At 39.7% G+C, this 27,952-nt stretch overlaps 1 protein-coding gene across 1 annotated transcript in view; it reads right to left on the reverse strand.

Moving 5' to 3' along the window:
- The window catches only part of TAFA2 (TAFA chemokine like family member 2), a gene marked incomplete at its 3' end in the record, with an annotated part of 416,622 nt that overhangs the window by 78,262 nt on the left and 310,408 nt on the right, over nucleotides 1-27,952 (reverse strand). Inside the window, exon 2 of the mRNA XM_079773790.1 lies at nucleotides 6,365-6,471. Coding sequence (XP_079629916.1) covers nucleotides 6,365-6,470 — 106 coding nt within the window. The 5' untranslated portion in view covers nucleotide 6,471. The remainder of the gene's footprint in view (nucleotides 1-6,364; nucleotides 6,472-27,952) is intronic.

A 27,952-nucleotide genomic window follows, 5' to 3' on the forward strand; every position in this document is an offset into this window, starting at 1 on the left:
CAATATAAATTATAAACCAAAGTTCTTGAACTGTGATACACATAATAATCAGCTATAAACCAGCCCAAGAGAACCTAGTAATACCCTAGCTAAATTGGATCAAACACTTTTAACTGTAAGAGAACAAGCATTCTGAATACGGCCCCAGAGGATCTGCCCCAGCCCCTTTTCCCTGCAAATTGTGTGCCACAATCCTTGCTATTTACCCTCCAGACAGTGACTGCTCTTAGTTCCAGAACATTCTGTCTACTTAAGTTCCACTCCCCATTCAGATCTCATTTCAAAGTCCCTTCTCTAGAAGAGATTTCCCTGATTCCTCTACATCTGTTTTACAATTTATATATTCTTATCCTGAAATTTTATCTGTACAGCACTTTACTGAGCAAATATTTATTTGTCTGATTATCACATTAATGTTTTTCCAACTATACTGTTAGCTCCACAGGGCATGGAGTGTGTTGCTTTTAGTCACTTTAATATCTCCAGAACTGGACCTAACATCCAACACTTAACAGACAATACATATTTTGGTTACTGGGAAGTTGGTTGGATAAATGAGTAAATTACCAAGTGAACCAACAAACAAATGAAAAGCTACCAAAAAAATTCAATGGCTGCTCTCTCATTAGCCTTTGAACTAAAAATCATTTTTATTTTAAACTTAGTTTTTCTTTGAAAAAAATTTCAATTTAATCAAAATGTCTAGCTCAGATTAGTAATTACCTTGTATGACAACAAGGATAACATATTCAATTTCAGCTAATCAAAGAACTTTTATTCTTTTTCTCTTTGTATATAATTTTCACCTGTTTATAGGTCTTTCACAATAAATGCAGATTCTTTTCCAACCCAAATATCCAATGATGGCTATATGGGTAGAGGAAGAAAAAGGCAAGAAAACATATCAACCTTCTAAGATTAATGACTATATATTATTTATTGACTATATTTTTTGTTGAGAACTTGGAGTTCTAAACTGAAAGGTTTCCTCTCTGATCCACAGAATCTGAAGCTGTATCTAATGTAATTGCTTCCAAGGGGGAAATACTGCTTACACTTTCTGACTGGCTGTCACACTCCTCTGAGTTAATCACCATCCCCCATAAAACAACCGGCTCAAAACAATTTTGATAATTCAGGACTGAATCTCTGTGGTGGTTTGAGCAGTAAACTAATTCATCTTTGTGAGGGATATTTTAGTCCCCAAAGCTCAGAGGATTTCATTAAGCAGGTGACATTTTCTGATTTTTAGATTTCTCATTTTTCAAATCCAAATGCTCTAGATTTCTACAAGTGTTTCTACATCATGTTTAAAAATCAGAATAACACAATACTGCATTGGGTTGCTTTTGAGAGCACAAGGCCATTGCACCAGTGTTTTGATGAGCTACCTATTCTATGTTTTATTCTCCTACATTAACCTGTTTTGTAATGACCTAATGTCTTACTCTCTTTCTTACATGCTCTGTTCTATTCACACCACTCTTCTTGCCATTTCTCCTTGTCTGCAAGCATGCTTCTACTTGAAAGCATTCATACTTATTGCTCCTGGGCCTGGAACATCTTTCCCCCAGATATATTCATATCTGTCTCTATTGCAAACTTTAGGTCTTACCATAAGACTTTATTGAAAATTACAATTCCTCTTGAATACTTCTTATACCTCTTTATTTCTTTATTTTTTCCATAGCATTTACACAGTAAAACTTTTTATTTTCATTAACTATCTTCCCACCTCTAGGACAAAAACTCCATAAAGGCAAAGATTTTGCTTCCTTTATGTTCTGCTATATTCTCAGCCCTTATTGTAGGTACTCAAAAATTATTAAGTAAAACAAATATTTCATCAGAATTATCCAATCTAAAATATTCCTTATGAAAACTACAAATAGACTCTGTGAGTCTAGAAGTACTGCTTCCCAGGAAGAAGATGCTTTTACCAGGGACAAGAGTAAGAGTCCTGCTACTCACAAAGCTACAGCTGCTGCTGCTCAGCCCCACAGACAGTGAAAAAGAAAGGAGTTAGATACTGTTGGGGTAAAGGACCATGATGATCATGAAGAAGAGGGTATCTCCTGTATACTGGGTGGGGAAGACTATGTTAGACTCTCAGATGATCCATTGGGCATTTCTTGACATCACCATGACTAAATTTATATATATAAAAGGCTAAGTGACCAGCCAACCGGCCAACCAGCCGACCGGCCAATCAGCCAGTAGCTATGATGTGCACTGACCACCAGGGGGCAGACAACTCAATGCAGGAGCTGCCAAGCTGTGGTCACTTGGCTAACAGCAGTTCTCAGATGACGCACCTGGAACCGGAGAGGAGGGAGCCCGGTTCCAGGGTACATCACCTGAGAACCACCCTATCACAATCCAGGACCCCTCAGGGGATGTTGGGAGAGCTGGTTTTGGCCTGATCCCCACAGGCCAGGCCGAGGGACCCCACCAGTGCACAAATACGTGCAGTGGGCCTCTAGTATAATTACAAATGTGTTTGTACAGTAACCACAGCTTAAGAGCATGATAATCCAGGGTTCAGAACTCTCAGGCATGTGATCTGGATAAAACATGAGGCAAGCCTCTTTGATGAGCAGAAGTGCTAGCTGAAGGAGAGGGGAGCCTAAAATGTCTAGGGGCATGGGAAGATAATGAGCATTGGTAATGGCCCTGGTACAAAGTGCATTAGTGGGGGCCCCACTTTTGCTCAAGTACAGTTTCTTGGAAATTGTAACCAACCAGAATATTTGATAAGCTTTGCCTGGATGGAGTGAACCTTTAAAAACAAAACAAAACATGTTTTTATTTATTTTAGAGAGAGAGAGAGGAAGGAAGTGGAAGAGAGAGAAACATCAATGTGAGAACCATTGATTGGCCTCCTCCTGCATGACCCCTACTGGGGATTGAACCAGCAACCCGGGCAAGTTCCCTGATGGGAATCAAATAGGCAACTTCTCAGTGCAGGAAGGACACTCAACCAACTGAGTCACACTGGCCAGGGCTGGATGGAGTAAACTTAACTGAGAAGCAAGAAGATCTGAGGGGCACAAGGAGGAGACTGCAGAGGACTATAGGCCGATTCATTACCAAGATCCTTTCTATCAGCTGTGCACCTGTCTTCCATTTGCTGTAAATGTTAGATTATTATTCATAGCCCCTCCCTTGTTTGGAGACTCACAAGGATAGATGAGCCTGTCCATCTCACCTCAAGGACGGACCAATTCTGTGGAGCAAACCATGTTTCAGAGCCTCCCGGGACCTGACCAGGCTGTTCTCTAGCTGAGACTCTATTTGTGCTTAGCTTTTATCTCCTGCTGCTCTCCCGGGAGCACTCTTTCAATGAATAATATAAACAAGAATTCCTGCCGTGGCTCTGCTTCTAGAGAACCTCACCTAAGGCACATGGCATATGCAAACCATCTCTGGAAGAATGCATCCTAAGCAGAGGCCTTTAAAATTTTCATCAATAGGATTATAATGAACATTAGCTCACAACATTTTTAAAAATCACAAATCCTAAAATAAATAAAGTATTATGAATGAGATTCACCAGAAAGAATATACAAAAATTTCATAAAATTGTGCTCCTCAGAATGTGCTCGAGACAAAGCCTTGCGCACATGCACCAGGAGTATAAGATTATTCATAGAAATATCAGTCAAAATGGCAAGAAAATAGAACACCGAATGCTTACGTATCAGAAAATAAATATGTAAATTGTGGTGACTTCATACAATAAAATATGGTGCAACATTAAAAAAAATAATAAACTACAGCTACATGCCATCAACTATAATAAATGCCACAAATATATTGTCTGGCAAAATAGAAAATTACAGAAAAATACAATATAATGCTATTACATAAATTCAATAACAACCAAAAATTAAGCAACATGCCATTTGGAGATATATACGTACATGGTGAAATAAAAAACAAAGGAATTATAATCACAAAATTTAGAATAGTGATTATCTTGGGGAAGAGGCAAAGGAATGAAATCAGAGTGGCAGACACAGCCAGTTTCAAGAGTATTAGAAATGTTACATTGCTCAACTGGGTGGTGAGCACACTGGTGTTCGTTTTATGAACATTCCTGAAGTGCACATACACATTTCACTTCTTATTTTAAATGTAAAATACATTAAACTAAAGGGACATTTTGTATGGAAAATATAAAAGAAAGAAAGGAAGGGAGAGGAAAATGAGGAAAAAGGAAAGTATAGAGAAATCTGTTCTCAAACCTTCATCCAAAATATCAGTGATAAGGTGAGAATGAAACACCAAAAGGGCACAAAATTCTATAATGTACTGGGTTTGGCACTTTAGGTTTTCTGAGATGTGTAATCTCTTATGTCCAAGAAGTGTTTTCTTGGCAAAAAGTAAGAAAAAACCTTAGTTTCAGAGTTAGCATAGACCATAACACAACTTAAAAATTATCAAAAGTAGCTTTAAAAAATGTATGTAATAGTCACTGCAGGGTAGTCTTCATCTGTGATTCTCTTAGAGACCCCATCACTTGGCTTTGCAGATGGAAAGCATCTTTCTCACAAACCCTTGCTTCACCAGGCTGACGCCCACAGTTCCTGTGAGTCTCCCCAGTTTCCCTCAACTATTTGTTATAAGCTGGGAAGGGATGTACATATACACTGAGTGGCCATATTATTATGATCTCTGAACGCATAATAATCTGGCCACTCAGTGTATATCCTATATAATAAAAGGCTAATATGCAAATTGTCCCCTCGACCAGGAGTTCGACCAGCAGGCAGGCCAGCCAACCACCCATGTCCCCTCCCCCTAGCCAGGCTGGCTGGACCACACCCATGCACAAATTCATGCACCAGGCCTCATATATATATATATATATATATATATATATATATATATATATATATATATACATACATACACACACACACACACACACACACACACACACTGAGTGGCCAGATTATTATGTGTTCAGAGATCATAATAATCTGGCCACTCAGTGTATATCTCCAAATGGCATGTTGCTTAATTTTTGGTTGTTATTGAATTTACATAATAGCATTATAGTCCTCCAGATAGTAAGGATGACATGTCTTCTCATGATAAGACCAAGACAGGGGGGGCTGGCCCCAGTGATTTTCAACTCTTTTTAAAGGTGAGTATTTAACACTATTTTGTCCTTAAGTTTGGTTCAATGTTGCCATTTTGGAGGCACAGGGAATAATGTCCTAGGATGCTCAACATCTTTTATTAATACTAATTATTAAAGAGAACTTAAAGTTTGATATGTGGATCAGTGTGTAGTATTAATGAAAACTCTAAAATATATATAATAAACACACACAGTGGGACAGAAACAGGATTATGAAATATAAAAGACCTCTTCATAAAAATCATATTTAGAAAGATGGCTCTGGTTTAATCACAGGGGGAAATGATTTTGTCTGATAAACATCACTCCGTCATGCCACATATTTCCTTTCCCTGCTGTTAATGTTCCATGTAATGCTAATTAAATGCACACGTGTAACTAATTTAAGTGTTACAGAATTCAAGGTGGTCTTAACTCCCCTTTCACCCCAACACAAAATCAGAAAGTAAGTTGCTAGCCACTAGAATTTACAGAGGACTGAGAATTAAACTGTAAAATCATATTTCAGAAAAAAAATCTAAATTGACTTCTCAGGTTATAAATACATGATTATAGTAGGGACAGTTCAGAAATAGCCCCATTTTCATTCACTTGGAAAGAGGTAGTTACTCATTATATTGAGTCTCACGCTTAGGAAAGAGAACAGACAGGACGTAATTTTGAGCTGTCAATCTTAAAACATGTATGAAACAAATATTCTCACTCTGTTCTATAGCAGAATTAGGCTGCTAAGTACCAGACTAGATGGAGAGTCCAAATGGTGGTTTCAAAGGTACACTGGCATGAAGAAGTGTGATTCACAAAATGCACTGACAGAAAATTTCCATATATGCATATTGTTAACACACATATCATTAAAGATGCTTTCATGATGAGGATGACTACAACCTGAAACTCATCTTTATTACGTGTCAACCCGACATTCCAACATCACTCTCTTTAAGTTGTAAATGATGCGAAAGTCTGAGTCACAATTCCATCCTCTTGGAACACAATTTGCAGAAATGGCAACTGTCCCGGAAACATTTAAATAGTCATGCTTCCCCTATCAAAGCCATAGTAAGGAGAGCTATCTCTGCATTTTTACCTACAGAGCATTGCCAGGGGGGCCCAAATCCAGTAAAATTAATAACCCAGTGAAGATGGAACATAGCAGTCAGTGTTGAAGGAAGTCACCTGCTACAGGCGGCTGAGAAAGAAAGCAGAAGAGCTTACCTTTATGATGGTTTGCGCTGGATATGACTTTCCCCCACAAGGTTACAATAAATATTATTATTAGCAGTTTTCCTTTTGTTGCTTTCTGTAAGTATCCCTTACTCATCCTGCAAATAGAAAATAATAATAAAAATCCTAAGTATATGAAGCCATTGCTTTTCCATTGTAATTATGCCACGTTTAAAGCTTTCCATGACACCTTAACCCATTTAACTCCTGAAAATTGCATAAAAGCATTTATTATATTTAAAATGCTGTCCACTGTATATAAACTATGAAGAGAAAAAAAAAAGGTTTTCTAAGCAACCTTCATATGAGATAAGAGATATTCTGCCTAAGTCGGTCTTCATTCACTTAACAATAGCCTAAATCAATGAGAAATAGTACCATTTTCCTCTCCATACACATAACTTCTTCACAAAATCAAAGGCACAGTTGTTTGAATAATCTCCAAATGGTGACTTATTTTACTTTTTTTCTAAATATTCCTCCTTCAATGCCAAGTCAAATGGTCAGGGTAAGCAGTTTAGATAAAATGAGATAGATGAATTTCTGCACAGAATAAAATCACTTCAAATCTGTTATTCCTAATGTACTTTTAAGAAAAAAGTCACCAGGTACAATAGCTTTGTCATTATACATCACTACTGCTGGAGATACACAGATATTTTAATATTGTTGAACTCCTCTGTGCTGTACTTATCAGAAGTAGGAAAAAAAATGGAAAAGCAGATAGAAAAAGTACCAACTTAACATTTTCGAGTTGAGCACACAAAACTAAGGAAAGCAAAGAAATGTTATAAAATCATAGCTAATTACAATAAAAGTTCAGCAACTACTTTCTCTAGCATTTTATAGATTATTTCAATTGCTCTTCAGAACAAATTTGAGATGTTGGTATAACTATCCCCACTTCATAGATGACAAAATTTAGAAATTGGCCTCAGGTAATGTTTAATAATAAAATAAAAATCCAAACCCAGAATTATCTAATATTAAAATCCTATATTACTACATTGCTAAGAGGAAAGCAAAACTAATATAAAATATAGTCATTATGCATTTATTTTTAGGGAGATAAAACATATGTCCATCACTCAGTGCCTTCTCAATTTCATTCGTGCTTGACCTGCAGATTCTTGCCTTGGTTCTACCGCAAGTAAGTTCATGAGGTCAGTTCCTGACCTAGCCTGATTCCTCCTGAATTCTCCAAGTTAGCTTTCTACTCCCACCTTTGTTTCCAATTATACCAGCTCCAAAAATATGACTCAGTGGTAGCAATGGTGGCTATTTGGTTTTTGAAAAGAAGCCTTTCATACTGATAAATATGTAAAACAATAAATTAATATATTATGTATATGTAATATACATGTATGTTAACATTTCCTAGCCTTGTGCACACTCATTCAGATGCTGAGAAAGCAACGTTGTATGATTAAAAGCTTAGACTCACTCTTGAGTCTTACTGTCTGGACTTGAGTCCAGGCTCTACCAGCTTTTAATTGTGTGATCTTGTGTGGGTTTCTGATCTCGTTCTTCAGTTTCTTCTTCTGTAATATGGAATAATGCATCTGAAATGCCTGACCCACTGGTGACATGTATAGGGATCAACAACTTTGAAGTTAGGGAATGTTCAATCATTTGGATGTTATGTTGATCCTTGAGCACATAAGAGGACAGTCCCATTTATGTGGTGAATGAAGGGAGTTTCAGTGGCATCAACAGCTGGAAGTCCTCTGTGGACCTTGTTCTTGTAACACGTCAGATCATGTACAAAGGGATAGGTGCCTAACTTTTTAGATTAAACTGTTTGTTTTAAAATTTGGCTTCCTGCCTACTGACTAATGACTTTGGACAAATTACTTAATAACTCGGAGATTTTTTTTGTCACTAAAATGAGGATTATAATAGTATCTACTTCACAGTGTTGTAGATATGAAGACTAAATAAGATCATTCATGTAAGAGTTTAACATTATGCATAGAAGATAATAAAAGCTCAATAAGTGCTAACCCTTACTATGATCATAACTTAGACCAGCATTCTCCTAGTTGTGTCTTGTGAGGCACCAGTCCCACAGAATAATTAATGCAGTATTAGTGAAAAACATTGGGGCAAATGTATTTGTAAAATTCTGGGTTCAACAGCCCTGGGCAGTGTGACTCAGTTGATTGGATGTCATCCCATGCACTAAAAAGTTGCTGGGTTTGATTCTAGTCAGGGCACATGCCCAGGTTGTGGGCTTGATCCCTGTTAGGGGGTGTGCAGGAGGCAGCCAATTGATGTTTTGCCCTCACATTGATGTTTCTCTCTCCCCTCTCCCTTCCTCTCACTCTAAAAATCCATAAAATATATATATTTTTTTAAATTCTGGGTTCAACAAATTTAAGCAGATGTTTTTAACAAGAGGCATATCTGAGTGTTTGACATTTTCCAAAAACCTCTCTCCACAGAGTAACACAGGATACAAATGCCATCAGGAAACCTCTTAGAGATGTAACTATTTTCTCTCTTTTCCACGTCCAGGGCGGCTAGAGAGCGGGTCCAATTCCTGAGTAGAGGCGGCTGGGGATTGAAAAATAAAAGAAAGAGACAAGACACAGAGATAGAAAGAAAAGCTGGGGCTGGGTGGACCGCTGCCCTCTTCTGATGGAGAGACAGTGACCCAGCATGTTTATTTTATACCCCCAAATACCAGGAAGTTTCACCCAAAGGTTAAGACAAAGGAGATTATTTGCATTCTTGAGTAGGCCCTGAGCATTCCTGGTGCTAGGGTGGATTTAGATATCAAAACCCACTTCCCCACACCATGGGCTGAAATGAAGATCAAGCTGACAACACCCTTGCCCTTTTGGCAAGGCATGTTCCCAAGGCATGGCTTTGCCGATGCCACTGGGTTCAGCTGACAATAATTAAAGAATGCCATGTGCCTTCCCAGGGGGCCCTCTACATAGAGAAATCTGTTATAAAATTCTTCCCTCAATAGACAAATGCCCATTTTCAATCTTTCATCACCTTTGTTTCCCCTCAGCCTTCTTACTACTAACTTTGTTATGATACTCTACATTTTCTCACTTTTTGCCAATGATCTTGCCTCCCCTTCTACATCCAATCCCTGCAGCTTTATTGTACTGCATATCATCTTTAAAAAAGCAGCAGTTTAGCAAAACTCATCTGACAAGAAGAGCTGCTTAGCATAATTCTAGATAATAGCTCTCCCATATCAAATGGTCTCTGCTACAAGGTCAATGACCCATTGTATTTGCCATTCCACTATGCACCCACCAAATGGGATGACAAAACTGACAGCTGGTCAAACAGATAACTAGACATATGAAAATGGAAACACCCACAACGTCACCAGGCTGTCAAACTAAAAGAGAAAGCAGAATGAAGGTCAACATTTGGAGGTCTCTAAAGACCCATGCCTTCTCCCTCTTACCAACCCCATCCCTGACCAGTCAATTACCATCTTCTCTTAATACTACTTCCTCAATATCTCCTAAATGTATGCACTTATTTCCATCCCTATGGCAATATTGTAGACCACCAAAATTTTCACAGGTTACAGCCTCCTAACTGGACTTCCTGCCACCAAAATTGCCATCTTCTGGAACTAAAGGCAGGCTTGGTAACTGCCTTTTCCACAACTATATTTGCAGTATTTAGCACTTTGTAAGGGCCTGATAAATACTGTTGACTGAATGTAATGCATTCTCTGTGCTGACTACCTCTCTGTGCTGTAGTCAAATATGTAACTATGATCACGAGACACCCTTCATAAGATTAAAATCTTCACATGATTCCCCTCTACATTCAAAGGTAGAAAATGCTATAATCCTTAGCAAGGTATAAAAACCTGTACAGGTTTAAAAAAATTGTTTTTGACTCATTATGTCTCTAATCTGATTCTATGCTGTTCTTCCCATCATTTTATTTTAACTCTACTAAATTTCCTCAATGCTTTCCAGCATACCTCACCTCCATGTCACCTGAAACATATCAGCCACCCACCCCATCCCCCATCCACTCTTCAGAATGCTAACTGTTATTCACTGGTCAGAGTGCAAGTTAGAATTTCTCCCACTGGATTTGTCCAAGACCATGTTGAGCACCCTTCTTTATGCACGACAGCCACTTGCCACACTGCATTATTATTTTCCATTTACTTATCTCCATCCTCCACTCTAATATAAGATCCCTAAAGATCCCACAGGGACTGTGTCCAATACATTTGTGAATACCTACAGCCTGGCCCAAAGTTGAGCTTAATTACTGGTAAATGAATATTTATTGAATGTTGGTGGTGCCTTACACCCAAATATATTGTGTAGTTGTCAATGTGAGGAGGAAGAAGTGTGTGTCATTTCTTTAGGATGAAATGATAAAAGGACAAAGAAGAAAAATGTAAAAAAGAGGTGGGGGAGGGGAGATGAGAAAGGCAAACTGGGAGAGAAGAAAGAACAGAGAAATCCAATCTGTAATGAGAGTTTTATTCTGATTTTTAAATAACAATCACGCTGAGAGAAGGAAGAGTTTTGACAAAGGGCCAGTTTCGAAGAAGAAACCCAAAGGAACAAAGGCTGAATGGCATGTTTCTTCCTGATCTTGAGTGGGAGCCACAGGAGGGGGCATTCACTTCCCATTCAATGTGCTACCCACCAGGCCTCAGTTTAAAATCTCCCACCACAGTCAAGGGTCCAACACACTTTCAGAATTGTCACATTCACCTGTAAAAACAACAAAATTTAAGTGGAGTTTTTAATAGCAAAAGCTGAGGGGAAAAGAAACAGGAAACTGTAGGATAAATACACACAGAGAAGGAAACCTTGAAATTGCTCCCCAAGCAGCAGCAGCCTGCACACAGCACAAGGGAAACGGATAATTGAGAAATGGTAACCTTGGCAGTGAAGGATGCTGAAGTGAAAAGTTGTCAAAGTGGCAGACTGACAATCACATCTCAGACTTCCTCCCACTCTTCTCTTCTGTATTCCGTTTCAGTTAGACTCACTGAGATGTAGACTTTTGGATGATACTGAAACCCTCCCCCTCCTGACCTATGCTAAAAGTGCATTTAATAGTAAATAAACAAGAATTGAAAAACTGTTATGCTATTAGAAAAACCATTTCCCCCTACAAACAGAAAGTAAGCTTAACTGGTCTAAAGAAGAGAAAATTGAAAGGAAAAGGGGAGAATCTTATACAGAAAGGAGATAAAAGCTGTCCTCCTCTTGAGCTTAAGGCACTTCTGTGGAAATAAAGGTCATGTAAGGCAATACATATAAAAGGCTCTTTAGCACACTTCTCTACAATGATCTAATATTCAAACCAACCTGGTGTTAATTAATTAGAATAGCATGGATTTCAACAGCCAAAACTAGTACAGGAATCAACCCTTCAGGTAAAATACTCTAATCGATAAGGCACATTCCTTTTGTCTCATAGGGATCAGAATGATCTTTATAAAATGTAAATAAGATCACATTACTCCACCTCACACCTTACTTAACATCCCAGAATTTACCCACCCATTGATGAGAGAGTAAAATGTGAATTTCTTACCAGAGAAAAGGCTCAAGCTTCCCCCTCTCTGACTTCAGTTCACATCCCTGTTCCCTGTGTTCCCCGTAGGCCTGCCCTCTGTCCCTTGTGCCAAGCATGATCTAGACCTTACGCTAAATGTTAGCTCTGCCTTGAGGCTCTTCCTCCCATCTCTGCATGGTGAGCTTCTGTTTATGATCATCTCTGCAGAGAGCACCTCTTGACCACTCTGCCCTCCAGATGCAAAGATACACACCCCACAGCCTCTCTTTCTCCCAATATTCTGAGGTACCTTATTTATTACAATATGAAATTATCTTATTTGCATATTATACATTTAAGCAGTTTATTTGCTTTTTTTCTCCCACTAAAATGTAATTTCTATGAGGGCATATACTGTCTATTTAGCACTACTCCAGCAATAGAACACCATCTACAATGTTCAATATCTACATGTTCGATGAAGGAATGTGCGTATTGAATATGTAATCATAACAGAACAGATGAATCCTTTTTAATGGGGAAGTTTCATTACTTCTTTTAATTTAAATGATTAAATTTCTATTATATTCATCAGCTAGAAATGCCAATGGCAAGAACAGTGCACATATTGGTGGAGTGATACAATATAAAGTGAGAAGAGGAGTAAGTGGGAGATGAAAAAATGGAAACAGTGTCTTGATTAATCTCTTAAGAAACACACAGAGAATGGAAATAAAGGAAGAGTGGTAGCTAGAGAGATTTTAATAAGGTGATGGGAAAGAGTCAGAAGGAAGAGAGAAGTTAAAGATACCAAAGTGAGAGTAGACTATAAAGATTAAAAGTTTTTGTAAACTTTTATATGCTACAAATATATACTATTATTACAATGTTATTATAATTACAACGCGAGGCCCCGTGCATGAATTCATGCACATTGAAAGGAAATTAATTAGAAGGTGGCCAGCAGGGCGGGACTGGGCAAGATGGGCTGGACACCCCCTGGAGCCAACCTCCCGCATTCCCTCCATGGCCAGCACACCTGGGGCGGTGCTGGGGTTCAAAGGGCATCTGCAGAGTGAGTGGGGTCCCTCAGGCAGGTGGGGTCCCTTGGCCTGGCCTGCGGGGATCCAGCCGAAACCAGCTCTCTGACATCCCCTGATGGGTCCCATAGTGCGAGAGGGCACTCTGCAAAGTTGCTGTTGCTTGGCAGCTACTCCTTGGGCGTCTACCCCCAGGTGGTCATTGCACATCATAGCTACCAGCCAGTTGGCCAGTCGGCCGGTCACTTAGGCTTTTATATATAGAGATAAGTTATTTTTGTTATTATTACTTTTTAAAATATTGTATTGATTTTTAGAGAAAGGGAGAGGGAGAGGGAGAGAGAGAAAAAGAGAAACATCAATGTGAGAGGAAAACATCTATCGACTGCCTCCTGCACGCCTCCTACCAGAAATCAAGCCCACAATCTGGGCATGTGCCCTGAACAGGAATCGAACTAGCATCCTTTCAGTGCACAAGACAATGCCCAACCAAATGAACCACACCAGCTAGGGCTGTTATTATTACTTTTAATTTCCACATTTTATGTAGAAACAAATGTATCTTCCAAAACTAAATCATTCATTGCTTTTTGGTAGCTTATTAAAATAACCCTACTAATAGGACATACAGAGCCACAAGTTTCACTATACTGTTGGTTTTATCCAATAATATCCAATTTGACTATCATTTTATTATAAAGATTATGACTGCTTTTATAATATCCAAGTTATTTACTGAAATAGCAATTATCTTTGAGTAGATAGATAGGTACATATAGATTAAGTAGATACAGATGGTATTAAAGTATAAGACTCCTGTATATATGTGTTTTGTATATAAAAGAATATATAGTAACAAATTTAAGAGATAATCATGTAGCCCTACCAATAATCCTACATTATGTGTTATATTATCCAGAAGCCAAAGTGGTCAATTCTAGTCATTTTTATTATTACTATTCATTTTGTTTTTATTTTACATCATATATCCAATAACATCACATTATAGTATTTCACACCACACTTACCACCAACATTACTTGAATTAGAATCTCCCTGTTGAATAATTAGAATCTGGACTTCCCATCTTGTAAATTATCATCAAAAGTTTATAGAGTTGGATTTTCATATGCCAGTCATATGATTAACCCAATTAACTTTTAGGTAACTTGAGAACAAAGATTGAAATTTAAATCAGTTTCTCAATTTTTTATGAATTGAAACATCTGTTTTAAAAAACTCATTTTTTGATACAGCAGTGTTTCATGATAAATCTACTTTCTGAATTCCATTCTGTTAAAAAGTCAACCCTGGAGATTTAGCCAAGAAATCACTATTGTTTCTAAAGGTTGCCTGGCAGCAAATGCAAGCCTCATTTAAGAACTACCCCCTTTCTTCACCCAGATTTTATACTTCCATTTATTTCCCCACAATATTGCAATTTGGATGGGTACAAAAGCCGAGGAGTGTGTTTGCTTTGTGCTTAGCAAGGTACCATCAAAGTGTTGATTTTGTGCAAATGCCTTTTCCATGTAAATCTGTACTAATAAAAGGGTACTATGCAAATTGGTCATGACGCCCTCACAGTAACAACCGAACAGCAGGATTCGTGGGACAACAAGACTGGCAGGGGGTTAGGGAGGAACAACCAAACGACTGACCAGCAGGCTGCGTGGGGCAACCAGGTCAGCAGGGGGGACAGTAAGGGGCGACCAGACCAGCAGAAGAGGGCAGTGAGGGGAAACCAGGATGGCAGGGGGGCAGTTTGGGGTGACCAGGCCAGCAGAGGGGGGCAATTGGGGTCAACCAGGCTGGCAGGGGGAGCACTAAGGGGCAACCAGGCCAGTGGGGATGGGGGGGGCAGTTAGGGGCAACCAGGCTGGCAGGGGTGGGCATTTGGGGGCAACCAGACTGGCATGGGGGCAGTTAGGGGTGATCAGGCAGGCAGGCAGGTGAGCAGTTAGGAGCCACTGGTCCCGGATTGTGAGAGGGATGTCTGACTGCCGGTTTTGGCCCAATCCCTAGGATAGGGCCAAAACCAGCAGTCAGACATCCCCCAAGGGGTCCTGGATTGGAGAGGGTGCAGGCTGGGCTGAGGGGACCCCCCCTCCCATGTGCATGAATTTCGTGCACCAGGCCTCTAGTTTTATAACAATAGGAAATAGAAATGCATTGTCATTTAAATGATTTCTCCAGAAGCATACATTATTCTAAAACTCTAAGCTCTAATACTTAAACAGACAAAAATATCATAAGTAAAATAAAACAATTATTTGAGATTATGAGAGCACTAGAAAGACACCTGAAATGACCAGGGCTAAACTAAACCACAATGCTGTGCATCTGATATTACAACTGAATTGCTTACCCTCCTTTTCTATCTATAAAATTCAAATGTTGTCTATTCTTCAAAGGAGAATGTCATTATAATAAATAAGAAATCATGTGACAGTTTGGACTTAATAGGACGTATGATAAATCAGAGGTGTTACTATTTATTCAAAGGTCCTACTCTCAGACCATGGGCTTATAAATCAGAAATACCTGCCTGAGTGTGATCTTGGCTTCAACACATAATAGTTAAATGAATTTGTCAACTTTACTTAACAACTTGAGCATTTGTGCCCACATAGGGAATGCATTAATAGTATTACAGGTTGGTAGGACTTCTCTAAGGAATAAATACAATGTATATAAAGCATTTAACACAAAGCCAGAATAGGCACTCAAACTGTAGCTTTTATTATATATTATTAATAATATTTGGAACATGGCCTGCTGGCTAGGAGTGAGTGGGGAATAAAAATCTTTGAGCAACAAATAAAAGAGCTCATGCGTTTTAATCATAGGTGATAAATAAACCTACTTTTAGGAATTTACTCTAAGTCTATAGAATTGGAAGGTAAGACTATAAAGCAACAAGCTAAAAATGAAATAGGGCTGATTAACAGTCTCCTGATGGCTCCGCAAAATAAATACTAATACTTGGATATCAGGAAGTAGACATCAAATCTATAAATGCACAGCATTCTGGGATCTTTAAGTATAAGAGCAAATATTCCTCAAATGCCTAGAGATATGTAGAACACAGCATGCTAACTGAAGTTATTAATAACTAGAGGCCCAGTGCACAAAATTCTAGCACTCAGGGTAGGTCCCTCAACCCAGCCTGCACCCTCTCACAGTCCGGGAGCCCTCAGGGGATGTCTGACTGACACGGGGAGTAGGGAGCGTGCCTAAGCCATCAGTCAGACATCCTTAGCACTGCCACTGAGGTGGGAGAGGCTCCCACCACAGCCACTGCGCTTGCCAGCCATGAGCCCAGCTTCTGGCTGAGTGGCACTCCACCTGTGGGAGCACACTGACCACCAGGGGGGCAGCTCCTGCATTGAGCGTCTCCCCCTGGTGGTCAGTGCACGACATAGCGACTGGTCATTCCACTGTTCAGTCAATTTGCATATTAACTTTGTATTATATAGGATAATATGTATGTTTTTATAGAGTTTCAAATATACTGGCTTTAAATGTTCTAGTTCATTCAATATGTCATTGAATCCTCACAATAATTCAATAATCTTCATGAGAACTAAACTACATGTATTAATATTCCAAGATCACATATAGAATCTGAAAGAATAATTTGAAGACAAGTAATAAGTGGCAGAGGAGAGTCCTGAATTCAAAGCATCCACTTGAACTGGTTACATTTCACAGCTCTTGGGTGGAGTATCACTAAGTAGAATAAGAAATAAAACTTTCAACATATTTTATTGATAGTTCAATCACAATCCTAGCATTTAATTTTGTGATTACTGTGGCAAAAACAGAGCTAGCTCAGCACATAACATCTAAGTTCCACATACAGGATCATAACAAAATACTCTTTCCTTTTTTAATAAAACTTTTATAGTTATTAAAACAAATGATGGTCATGTAATCAATTCTAAATATTTGTCTACTCTATTACCACTGGCCCTAGTTAAGTGCTTCTATTCCTTTTACTCTCATGTCTGTGCTCTCTTAGGAAATGAGGATGCAGAAGAAATCCACTTCACCCAGCTCCTTCTCCTTCATGTTAGCAAAGGAACCAAAGAATAAGTAAGAATGATGAAGAAATTAATCTTTAAGGGCTCTTTGTCAGGATAAAATTTGTGGTCCAAGAAGGACACATATTCTCACTGTGGCTGCAGCTACGGATATGAGGGATTCTTCCCTTTGTGAATTCACTCATGCAGTCATGGCCAATATGCCATCAAATACTAACTAGGCAACAGCATGCAATCAGGAGAAAAACACACCTTTACCCATGGTTGACCTTCCCTCAACATAGAACCTCTCAGAGGTCAGTGAACAGAAAGGCTAAAACCTGAAGGCCTCCGCTCATATAACCATGCCCCAAAAGGCACAAACATCCACACATTTCATCTTACCATCAAAAATATCAAAGCAAATAAACCATGAAAAAGACAATGACAGCTTCATGTTGAAAGACGTGCCATTCCATGTCTTGAAAAGAAAGCAATAAAATGAAGTTCAAGAGGCTACTTAATCTAGCAGTCTGTCTGTACTTTGCTCTAAGAATAATAGTTTAAGCAAGATTTTTGGACAACACATGTACAAGCATTAAATTCCAAGCACATCTTCACAATGCATGATGAAAGAGACAGTGATGCTGACACACCTGTTTGTTTTTTATTGTTGACAGTATTATTACAGATGTCTCCTGTTCCCCTCTTTGCCCCCCTCCACCTAGCCCCTGCCCCAATCTAAGCCTTCACCACACTATTGCCTGTGTCCATGGGCTATGCATATCCTACCTAATAAAAGGGAAGTATGCAAATAACCATCACTCCGCTACACCCACGATTGGGCCAGTGGCAGGCTGGGGGCGGGACTTGGGGTGGCCAATTGGGCTGACTCGTGAGTCCCCGCCCCCCATTCCTCCCATAGGCCCCAACAGCCAGCACTGCGGGAGGACCGATGGAGCCGGCGGAAGGCGCTGGTGGCGCAACTCAGGGTGGCCAATTGCGTGGCTGCCAGCACCAGTTTTCTGCCAGCAGCAGTTTTCCTCTGGCCACCTGCCGATCCTCCGATCGGAGTTTCTCTCGGGGTGGCCGATCACGCTGGCGGGAGGCGCTACAATTGGTGGGTGGCCAGAGGAAAACTGCTGCTGGCGGAAAACTGGTGCCGGCAGCCAGGTGAAGGAAGGTCTATTGCACAAAACTTCATGCAACGGGCTTCTAGTATTCATATAAGTTCTTTAGTTAATTTCTTCCTATCCCTCCAACCCCCTCGTTTCTGAGATCTGTCAGTCTGTTCCAGGTATCCATGCCTCCAGACCTATTTCATTTGTCAGTTTATTTTGTTTATTAGATTCCACAAAGTGAGATTTATGTAATACTAGAGGCCCGGTGCACGAAATTCGTGCACGGCAGGGAGGGGGCCAAGGGAGGGGTGTTGTCCCTCAGCCCAGCCTGCAGTCTCTCCAATCTGGGACCCCTCAAGGGACCTTCATTTTTTCCTTCAAGAGTGTGGTGGAAAAACCCTAGATCACCTTCTTGGATTCTTATAACCCAAATTACCAAGAACACTGCAAGTGGTGGCCTACAGGGAGCTTAGCCAATGAGTTGTCAGAAAAGGTATTTACTCTCAAACTGGTTTGGCTCAGTGGATAGACCATGGGCCTGCAGACTGAAGGGTCCCAGGTTTGATTCCTATTAAGGGCATGTACCTTGGTTGGAGGCATATCCCCAGTGGGGAGTGTGCAGGAGGCAGCTAATGGATGTTTCTCTCTCATTGATATTTCCAACTGTCTATCCCTCTCCCCTCTTCTCTGTTAAAAAAAAAATCAATAAATTTTTTTTTTAAAAAGGTGTATCCTCTGCAGCTCATGCAGCCCCTGGGTTGTGTCCACTGGGCTAGGGGCGTGTCCCTGCCACCCGATGGTGGCTGCCGGGGTCTCCGCACACCCCAGAGGCCAGCAGCCATCCCCCTGTGGAGGGCGCTAGGCTGGGGGCGTGGACACAAACCGCCACTTGGTGCTGGAGCTTGGAAAGCCTCTGGGGCGGGGCAGGAATATCCCCATCTCCAAACACCCCAAAGCCAGCAGCCAGCCCCACCATGGGCCCCAGGCTCGAGGCTTGCAGGGACCCCTGGCAGTATGCAGCAGTGGTCGCCAGGGTCTCGGCACACCCCAGAGGCCAGCAGCCAGCCCCCAGTCCTGGGCGCCTGGCTGGGGGCGTGGCCCCAAACTGCCACTTCGTGCAGGAGCCTTTGTAAGCTGCTGGGGGTGGGGCTTGGCGCCTACACCCATAGGCTTTGAGTGGCCAGGGGGCGTTCTGGGACCCCTGCTGCTCAGGACCTAAGCACGGGCCTACGGGCTAGGAGCAGCCTGGGTCCGGAGGATGTTTCCTGGACCCAGGCCACTCAGCGCCCGCATATGCAAATTAACCGCCATCTTGATCGCTCTGATTGGCTGTGGGCGTAGCGAAGGTGCGGTCAATTTGCATGTTTCTCTTTTATAAGGTAGGATTTGTCTTTCTCTCACTGGCTTATTTTGCTTACATTTTTATAACTACATTTCACACACACATCTTGTATGTGTTTGATATTTGTACTTGACTTCATATAATAAGCTCCTTTTGAGCAAAAGTGGAACATTATCAGATTTAAATATAGTGAAGTACTATACCCAGCTTTCAGTTAATAGCTAAGCAACTGAGAACTCAACTGGTTAAGAATCAAAGCAGCAACCACTATGTGCTATAAGCATCAGTCTACAGTAAGCTCTGTAATATATTCTTTTATCTTGTTCCTTTGTAACAAGATTTCTGCTCCTTTTAAAATCTCACATTTTTATTCTTTCCAACTTCTACACTTACTATCCTGAATAAAGTCAATCACATAACACAGTCAGTCAGTCCTCACTTAACCGTAGTCGTTAGGTTCTGTGACTTTAAACTAAATGACGTATAACAAAACCAATTTTACTAAAGGCTAATTGGTAGAAACAATCAATTAGCTACAGCATCTCATCAACATTACAAGGAAATGACCTTGAATAAAAAGATGTTCTTTGAAGACCTGCTGTGTACACTAACTCTACCTTCTCTTTGCCATCAACTGTTTCTTTCCACTCCTAACATTTTCCTTATGAATGAACTTGGTTTCCTCAATCACAGAGCAAGCAATTTTCGGGAGGATGCAATCACACTGCAAAGCAGCCCTCAAGTGGTTAAGTGTGCAATCTTAAGAAATTTGCCCAATGATGAGATTTATTAGATTGTGAAGTTATGTCCCAAGGTAGTGGTAGAAGCTTATGACCTAAATCTATTTTTGAAAAATGCTCCAAAACACCCTGAGAAGAGGAATGTCCTACAATAGGGGAGTCGGTAAGACTGGTCCATACTACAGCCATTGTCATTTCATATTTGCTGAAAAACCACCGCCCTTACTTCCTCCCAATTCATATACCGTACTCTTACTTCACTGTTGGTAACAAGGTTTCAAAATACATCAGATAGAATGTTATAAAACAACGGAGTCAGATAACACCACAGTTTTGTGACAATAATCCCTGAGTTAACACTATTCTTGCCAGGTATAATGGATATTATAGTTCTTTGTAAAGTATTCTACAAGTTACATTAGGTAATATTGTGAATGGATTAACACTATGGTGTGTATACTAGTATACTGTGTAATATTATTCAGCCTTAAAAAGAAAATTCTGATACATGGGTAAGCCTTGTAAACAGGCTAAGTGGAATAAGGCAGACACAAAAAGTAAAAATATATTATTCCACTTATATACGCTATATAAAATAGGCAAATAAATTCATAGAGACAGAAAATAGAATGGAGGTTACTAGGATCTGAGGGGAAGAAGAAATGGAGAGTTTTTGTTTAATGGGGACGATAAAAAAGTTTTGAAAATGGATAGTGGTCATGGTTGCACAATATTATGAATGCACTTAATTCCACTGAAACAGTTAAAATGATAAATTTTATGTGCATTTTATCACAATAAAAATAAAGAAAAAAGTAACACGGCAAGAGTCATAATGAGAACAGCTCTGCTTATCAGTTCTGTTATATAACCTACATTTATTTTCCTCATGGAACATAACAGTATTTGAAGTTATAATGATCTGTTTGTTTATTGTCCCTCTCTTCCCCTACTAGAATACAAATTCTATAAGAGCAAGAGCCGAGGCATTCTATTTCAATACTTTATGTCCAGCACTTACTATGTTTTTGTCGCAGAGTAAATACAGAATAAATATTTGTGGAGCAAATGAAATAATAAATTAAAATAATAATATATGTCTTTTTAACATTGAGTGCATAGTCATGCACTTTTTCTTAGATCTGATAACATTTAGTGCCTCCATCCTTTGTAGTCAGAAGGATACTTTCAATTGTCATTTACCTTATACGTAAGTCCTGTCTCTGTAACCAGATTCCAAGCTCCTTGAGAAATCAGATGCTATAGCTCTGCTTCCCCATAAAATATCTGACCCTTGCATAGCATCATATAGCATGGTAAGAACTTCCACCCCATGATCACATTTGATACACATGACCAAGAGGCTGGCAGACATAATAATCCCTTGCAAAGATGAGGAGACACGCTCAGAGAAGTTAAATGACTTGTTCAAGGTCAAAGTTAGTAAGTGACAAATCCAGAACTCAAAACCAAGTCTTCTAGCTCCAGGTCCAAAATTATTTCCATTTAAAGTTTTATAATGAAAACAATGATGCTGTCATATTTTCAATACTTTAAAATAGAACATTTTAATATATTTCCTACTATCTTTTTTCTGGGCTTATAATAAAAGATATCTTGACCATGTGTGTGTTAGAATTGCTCAGAAAGAGGCAAATTATACCTGTTTGAAAATAAATTTAGCTATTTGCCATTATAATACTAAAGGGAAGGAGGAAGGGAGGAAGTCACTAGCTGTTTAGAGATCTCTGATGGAGTCAGTAGGAGCAGTAAAGTAAGTGAAAAGAGGGCTCAATTTTACCCTCCAAGTCACCTCCAGAAACCATTGAGCTCCAGCCCATTGATGACATGAAAATGTGAGCTTTGTTCTGGCATACCCTCCCATATCTCTAAAAAGCCAGAAATTCAGAATCATATCTGAAATCTCACAATTTTTAAATGTTCTCAATGAATTTCATTTTTAAGAACATTATGCATACCAAATGCAGCCTGTAGACAGCCAGTGTGTGGTCTCTGATGTAAGCCATCATTTTTCTGGGTAGGTTTTAGAAGAGACAGTGCTTTCTAGTCATAGGCTATGGAAACTCTGACTTGGATCAGAACAAACAGAGCAGGAAGGGAGCATATAAAGAGAAAAATGACCTTAAATGAGTTAGTTATTTCCCCTGTAACTTTTATTTACCCCATTGAAAATTATACCTAGACTTATAGGACTTCAAACGAGTGCTTTTGTATCAAATGACTGTGCTTTTATGAGTATTTAAGGTCCTTAGATTTGAAAGTGTTTAGTATACAAATACAACTCAAAACGAACATTGCCTTCCTTGGGAGAACACAGATGTTGAAAACAGAGTATTCATTCTTGCAGGGACCAGATCTGATGCTGTACGTTAGCAGTGGCACATAAAGATTATAATTGGGAATAAGAAAAAGAAAGGGACCTACTGGAAAGCAGATGTCTTGAGCTAGAAGTAGCAATCACACATCTGCATTTGGGCAATGGGTTGAAAACACTGGAGGAAAACAATAAAGCACAAAATATAAAAATACCAAAGAAGTCAGCTGGTTCCTTTCAACTGGTAAGAACAAAAACTACAGAGTACAAAAGAGTATTGAGAAGACTGATAAAATCTGAAGCTTTAAATAGCCTGTGGTTCAGACAAGCTGGAAGTAAGGGGCAAAGCAAAAATATGAAGCATTAAATGGCTGTACTGAATTTTTCTCCTAGTGTAAGTCTCAAAGGACCATTCACAATTGCCTCAAATTCAGAGTCTCTCTCCAAACTAACATTGCTTCCTTGGTGGTGCCATCTTTCAGATGCTTAAGTCACTTCAATGTATTACACATAACCTTCTAGCCTTAAAAAGTCATCCAACATGATTGTCCTAGCCAATATTCCCTTCTATGTTTATATTCTTTACTGACTATATGAAAACACAGAAAGAATGCTGAATTTGCTATAAGCATAGTGGGATTAGAGTCTTGTTCACCTGCTACTGCTTAGGTAGATGATTTATGGAGACATATAATCTCTTTGAGCCTCAGCTTATTTATTTATTTTTGTTTGTTTGTTTACTTATTTGTTTGTTAATGTAAAATGCAGTATTAAAATTCTTAAATATCTCACAGGGTTGTTGGGAAAAATCAAGAGATAACATATATGATAATGTCTTACAAGTTTTCATCCTAATAATATCTTATCGAAAAAGTCAAAGGTTCATTATCCAATGAAAACTGCAGCCTCATGAGCCATTCAACAAATAATATTAAACATCTACTGTTACTTTAAATACCAGTGATATAGCTGTGAAAATGACAGGTATCATCAGGATCCCTACACATATGGAGCCTACATTCTGATTAACATTGTAAATTCTTAATTTGAGTTTTGACAATAACATCGTAAACAAAATAATTCATCTTATAATATAAATTGATTTTAAATAAGTTTACGATTATGTATTGCTTGTTTTCCATTAATATCCATAAAGAAAAGAATATAATGGCATTTTTAATTAAATTCAGAAAGGCACTTAGCCTGAAATTGTATAGTCAAAGTATTATTTACTATATATGTGTCATTGGTACATAGTAATTATTAAACAGTTGGCACAGACACACTTGATGTCAGACAAACATAAGGGAAATGCTGTTGGGGAAATGGCTTGGGGAAATACCATGTATTCATCCAAAATAGCTATTATTAAATGCTTAATTTATGCAAGGCCCTATGGTGGGCATTGTGATACTACTCCCCAGTCCCTTCCTTCCTTTAAAGGACTCATAAGAGAGAAATAGAAGACTTATAAGATCATGTAAATAAGAGAATAATGCACGAAGCATTATAAGATCACAGTAGTTTAGAGAGACAGAACAAACTTAGGGAGTCAAAGTTAACTTCATAAAATTTTGACAAATAGGACAAAGTGTCAGACCAGTAGTCAAAATTCTGAGTTGTAATCTAACCATGTCTTTAGACTGGTTCTATGAACTAAAGAAAATTGTTTTAACCCAGTTTTCCTATCTATAAAATAAATAAATAAAACAGTACCAATCTTCTGTTCCTTCTGGCTTCTCAAATCTTTTTGAACACACACACACAGAGAGAGAGAGAGAGAGAGAGAGAGAGAGAGAGAGAGAGAGAGAGAGAGAGAGAGAGCTCAGAACAGAATAAACAGATTTACTGCACAATTTTGGTAGTTACCTTAGGTAATATATGTGAAGCACCCTCACTATTTCTGACACTTAAGAACATCCTCAATAAGTGTTAAACCTGGGTATGAAGAAGGAAATAATCAAACTAAACCTTGAAGCATGGGTAAGATTTTTTTTTTTCATTCCACAACATTTATTGAGAACATGCTGAATGCTTCACAGATTTCATCATAATAACAAAAATTATAAATTATTTCAGTGCCCATTATAAGATAATGCTGAAATAAATATTATATAGCCATTGAAATAAATGGTAAATAAACACCTCACAAGTTTTTGTAACAGTAAAATTAAATCATGTGTGTGAAAGCACTTCCATAAACAGGAATGGACTACACAGTTTTTGCTTCTATTATTATTTATAAATCTTTATTGTTCAGATTATTACAGGTGTTCCTCTCCCCCCCACCCCCCCCCGCATAGCTCCCCTCCACCTGATTCCCCACCCCACCCCATACCCTTACCCTTACCCCCCCTGCCACTGTCTTCATCCATAGGTGTAAGATTTTTGTCCAATCTCTTCCTGCACCCCTGAGACCCCCTTCCCCCTGAGAATTGTCTGTCGCCTCCCTTTCTATGTCCCTGATTCTATTATATGCACCAGTCCATTCTGTTCTTCAGATTTTTTATTCACTTGATTTTTAAAAAATATATTTTATTGATTTTTTACAGAGAGGAAGAGAGAGGGATAGAGAGTTAGAAACATCGATGAGAGAGAGAAACATCGATCAGCTGCCTCTTGCACACCCCCCACTGGAGATGTGCCCACAACCAAGGTACATTCCCTTGACCGGAATCGAACCTGGGACCCTTGAGTCCGCAGGCCGACGCTCTATCCACTGAGCCAAACCGGTTTCGGCTTATTCACTTGATTTTTAGATTCACTTGTTGGTAGGTATGTATTTGATGTCTTTTTGTTGTTCATAATTTTTAACTTTACCTTTTTTTTCTTCTTCCTCTTCTTAAAGAATACCCTTCAGCATTTCATGTAATCCTGGTTTGGTGGTGATGAAATCCTTTAGCTTTTTCTTGTCTGTGAAGCTCTTCGTCTGACCTTCAATTCTGAATGATAGCTTTGCTGGGTAGAGTAATCTTGGTTGTAGGTTCTTGCTGTTCATCACTTTGAATATTTCTTGCCACTCCCGTCTGACCTGCATAGTTTCTGTTGAGAAATCAGTTGACAGTCGTATGGGTACTCCCTTGTAGGTAACTAACTGTTTTTCTCTTGCTGCTTTCAAGATTCTCTCTTTGTCTTTTGCCCTTGGCATTTTAATTATGATGTGTCTTGGTGTGGTCCTCTTTGGATTCCTCTTGTTTGGGGTTCTGTGCGCTTCCTGGACTTGTAAGTCTATTTCTTTCACCAGTTGGGGGAAGTTTTCTGTCATTATTTCTTCAAATAGGTTTTCAGTATCTTGCTCTCTCTCTTCTTCTAGCACCCCAAAAATTCGGATGTTGGTACGCTTAAAGCCGTCCCAGAGGCTCCTTACGCTATCCTCACACTTTTGGATTCTTCTTACTTTCCGCCTCTCTGGTTGGGTGTTTTTTGCTTCCTCATGTTCCAGATCTTTGGTTTGACTCTTGGGGTACGGTGATCTACAGTTGAGTTTCTGTATATTCTTTATTTCAGACAGTGTATGCATAATTTCTGACTGGTCCTTTTCCATTTTTTTGGTATTCTCATTAATGTCCTTGAAGGTCTCTTCAAGTTTATCAGCGGTTTTTAGAAGATTCTTGAGTAACCTTATAAATGTGGTTCTGAACACTGTGTCGTCCATTAGTTTACTTTCCTCCATCTCTTCTATTCGTGACCTGCTTCAGTGTCTTCACATTTTGGCTGCCTCCCTGTGTTGATGGAGTGGCTTTGTGTGGTCAGTGACCTATGGGGCCGGTAGCTCAGCTTCCCCAATCTCCCTAGGTGGTCGCTCTTGGTACCCCCCTTTGTGGGCTGAGTGCAAAGTCTTGGTGTTATTAAGCCTTGATTGCTGTTGGTACACTGGGAGGATTTGACCTCCAGGCCAATTGGCTGTGAGGATCAGCTGTGTCTACGCCGGGAGACAGCCTTATTCAACTAGACTTGCAAAATTGTAAAAGCCTCTGTGCTCAGCTTGGATGGGGCGGAGTTTCAGGGTGGAGCCTACAGCCTTGGCTTCCCGTCAGCCCTGCCCTATGAGGTTCCTGGGTCTCAGTGTCCCTCTGTACTCCCTGCAAGCACCTCTGAGAGAAAGGCACCCTGGAGTTTCGCCCACTGCCAAACAGTCTAGTCTCTCCCCCAATGAATCTGGATTCCCAGATTCTCGCCCAGAACTGGGTTTCAGTGCAGTTGGAACTGGGGCTCAGCACAGTCTGGAGCTATTGTCTCCTTCCTGCTAAGGCAATTCAGCGGCACAGTCAACAGTCCGTCCTCTGCACACATTCACGTGCGCGCCTCTGGAGCTCTGCCTTTCGCCGCTCCCCTGAGTTTCCGCCTTACAGCCCAGATTCCCCCAGTATAAGCCTGGCTTCCCAGGGTCTCACCTGGAACTGGGGTTCAGTGCAGTCGGAGCTGGGGTTCAGCGTAATCTGGAGCTTTTATCTCCTTCCCACTAGAGAACGCCGGCCAGGCACTCAGCTCCCCGTCCTCTCCGGCTCCGTCCTTCCCGCACGCGCGCGCGCCCCTGTCTCTTCCCGTGTCTCCATACCTCAGGCTTTTACGGCTCCTCTGATTTTCCTTGTGGTTTTCTCTTTCCTTCTAATTGTGGGCATTTCAGTCAGCCAGCTTTCCTGTGGTTCTGGATGATGTCCGTTTTGACTTTTAGTTGTATTTTTGAAAATGTTGTGCGAGGTTGCAGATTAGGTGTTTACCTATGCCGCCATCTTGGTTTCTCCCTGAGTCTCTTTTTTCACTTCTATTATTTTTATTAACATCTAAAGCTCCCAGCTGGGTGTCCTTGAACAAGTTGCTTCTGGGTAAGATCTTAATAAGCAGAGATGATAGAAAGAAAGGCATGCCAAGTCAAAGGAACAGTCTGAGAAAAACACTCAATGTGGGACCTTCAAGGAGTAGGAAAAGCAAGCAGTCTTATTTGTCTTTGTCCTGCACTATGGAATGGAGTAATAAGAGTTACATCTGCTTTTCTTCTATGCCATTTATTGTTTCAGACCTTGTATTTATGTCTTTGATCCATTTTCAATTAATTTTTGTACATGGGGACAAAATGTAATCCAGTTTCATTAATTTGCATGTGGTCTTCCAATTTTCACAGCACCATTTATTGAAGAGGCTACCTTTACTTCATTGTGTGTTTCTGGCTCCTTTGTTGAAAATTATCTGACCATATACATGTGACAAAAGGTTATTTGACTTTGGGTGGTGGGCACACACAGTGCAATATACAGATCTTGTAACAGAGAAATCTCTACCTGAAACCTGTATGATCCTAATAATCAATGTCACTCCAATAAATTTTTAAAAATAAATTAATTATTTATTTTTAAAAAAAGAGTTACATCTGGAAAAAGTATTTCAAAAATAAGGAAACTGAGGGTCAGGGAAGTGAATTGACTCACCCAATAGGGACACACCCCATATAATAGCTTTAGGAC

Source organism: Cnephaeus nilssonii (genome assembly GCF_951640355.1).
Source record: "Cnephaeus nilssonii genome assembly, chromosome: 6".
NCBI classification, from domain to species: Eukaryota; Metazoa; Chordata; class Mammalia; order Chiroptera; family Vespertilionidae; genus Cnephaeus; species Cnephaeus nilssonii.